Genomic DNA, 1,884 nt, shown 5'->3' with positions numbered 1-1,884 from the left:
TGTTTATGTAGGCCTTGCAAGGCTTTGTCAAGGCTCGCCTGAAAGTAGCATTAGATAACTAGGTCTGACCTTATTTCATAAACAAATGACTGTGGTCCAATCGGTTCAACCGTTCGGATCGTGATAAACAAATGCAGCCTATATGTTTTAGCTCTTTTAACAAATAAGACCCTCGTTACCTTGAAAGTAGGTCAAGGTCATTCATTTGAACAAAATTGATAAATTGACGTTGCTTGACCTCACACTAACCTTCCTGCCACCTCCACACAATCACATTGTGGTCATCTTCAAGTCCAACGGACAGTAAGTATTTCCCTGAGCAGGAGAAGTCCACAGCACAAACACCTTTAGAGTGACCTCCACTTAGTATCGACTTTGTCTCCTTGGTAGAGGCATCCCACACATGTATAGTTGGAACAGTTCCTATCTGGCCAGACGCCATCACATTCTTAAACTTTGGATTTTGATTCACGGCAAGACAAATGATGTCATCTGTGTGTTCTAGGTAAAAGCTCTGATGACCTGAAATCAAGTAGATAAGTATTATATAAGTGTGATCAACAGTAAGTGTAAATGTACACTATACACAGCCATGTCCTAATTTTCAGCGCATCATAATAATTTGTGCATGAACATTATTTCTGAGACTGTACATAATTTTCAACATAATTTTTAGTAAAAAATATGTGCATTTTTTATACGCGACATTAAAACAGTCATTTTAAATGAACTATAGTTGTAACAGTTTTGGCCTGTCATGGTTAGATTCATTTATGATGCTTCTGTAGTGATATATAATTATGCAACGTAAGTGCTGTAATTAAGTGGAATTAAATGTAATTGGTGGATTAAGTATAAAAAATGCGCCAAATTATATGACAAACATGAGTTTTAGAGAACACATAGGTAGCTATATTTGAGTGATAAACTTTACCATTCAATCAGCAAACCTAGTTTTGGAATCCAATTCCACCAAAAGCCAAAAGACCATGTGTAAACACAAAGTTGGAAAATGCTCTACCTATTATTGGAGTGATTAAACCATGAGTGTTTAGGTGCACCGAATATCCCGACAGATCTGCACACAGAATATCCCGACAGCTCTGCACACATTCAATTGTCTACATACAAAGCTATTTATATTTGTCCCATTAAATTCAAATGGACTATATTTACCATTGTATGGTATTGCCACTGTATAACCCTACCACATTCAGATGGCATTCATAGGCTATGAATGCCATGACCTGATCGATAATGTCATCATAATTGTTACGTAAGATACCACTGACCCTCCATTGTACAAACATATACGATATTCACATTAGTCCAACTAAATGCTGAATAATAAGACTAGTGTAATTGATTTTTTTATGACATGAAATTCTGAAATGGTAAATATAAGTATTAAACTGCTTTCAGCTGGCATTCATAGGCAATATGAGTGCCAACTGAAAGCAGTTCAATGCATTGGGCTTTGGCTTTTGGTGACTGTGACATCACTGGCATTGTTGTATCATAAAATTGAGTTTGGCTAGTATGGATCAGGAACTGTTAACTAAACATGTACATAAAAATTACACTAACAGAAGACTTTCTTATGAGTGTTAATTTTTGGTACACGGACAATCATTTAAGATTTTTAAGCAGCTGGCTGAATAAAGCCCCCAAAACTTGCTATAATGTACTTACCTGAAGACAGGTTTTGGACGATGCCTGCTCCAGCTGTGTGGAAGATGATGTCAGCACCGTCGTTTATATAATGTAGGTTGTTACGAGAATCAAATCCTCGGTAACCAAACACATAATCCAACTGAAGATCCTACATACAAAAAACATGTTTCAATTACTGTAAACTAAAGACTTTATTGTAAGCTGATGACT

The 1,884-nt window shown here is 36.3% G+C and overlaps 1 protein-coding gene across 1 annotated transcript; it reads right to left on the bottom strand.

The window, feature by feature from the left end:
• Positions 1–249: 249 nt before the first annotated feature.
• On the bottom strand, positions 250–1,822 carry LOC110444119 (echinoderm microtubule-associated protein-like 6; the record flags this gene model as incomplete). Its single annotated transcript, XM_021488531.1, has 2 exons — positions 250–522; positions 1,693–1,822. Coding segments are annotated over 2 exons (403 nt in total), but the record flags the coding sequence as incomplete, so codon positions are not given.
• Positions 1,823–1,884: the final 62 nt, after the last annotated feature.

This window comes from Mizuhopecten yessoensis, unplaced genomic scaffold (genome assembly GCF_002113885.1).
Source record: "Mizuhopecten yessoensis strain PY_sf001 unplaced genomic scaffold, ASM211388v2 hete_36025018, whole genome shotgun sequence".
In the NCBI taxonomy this organism is placed as follows: domain Eukaryota; kingdom Metazoa; phylum Mollusca; class Bivalvia; order Pectinida; family Pectinidae; genus Mizuhopecten; species Mizuhopecten yessoensis.
This window is presented reverse-complemented; position numbering and strand designations above follow the sequence as displayed.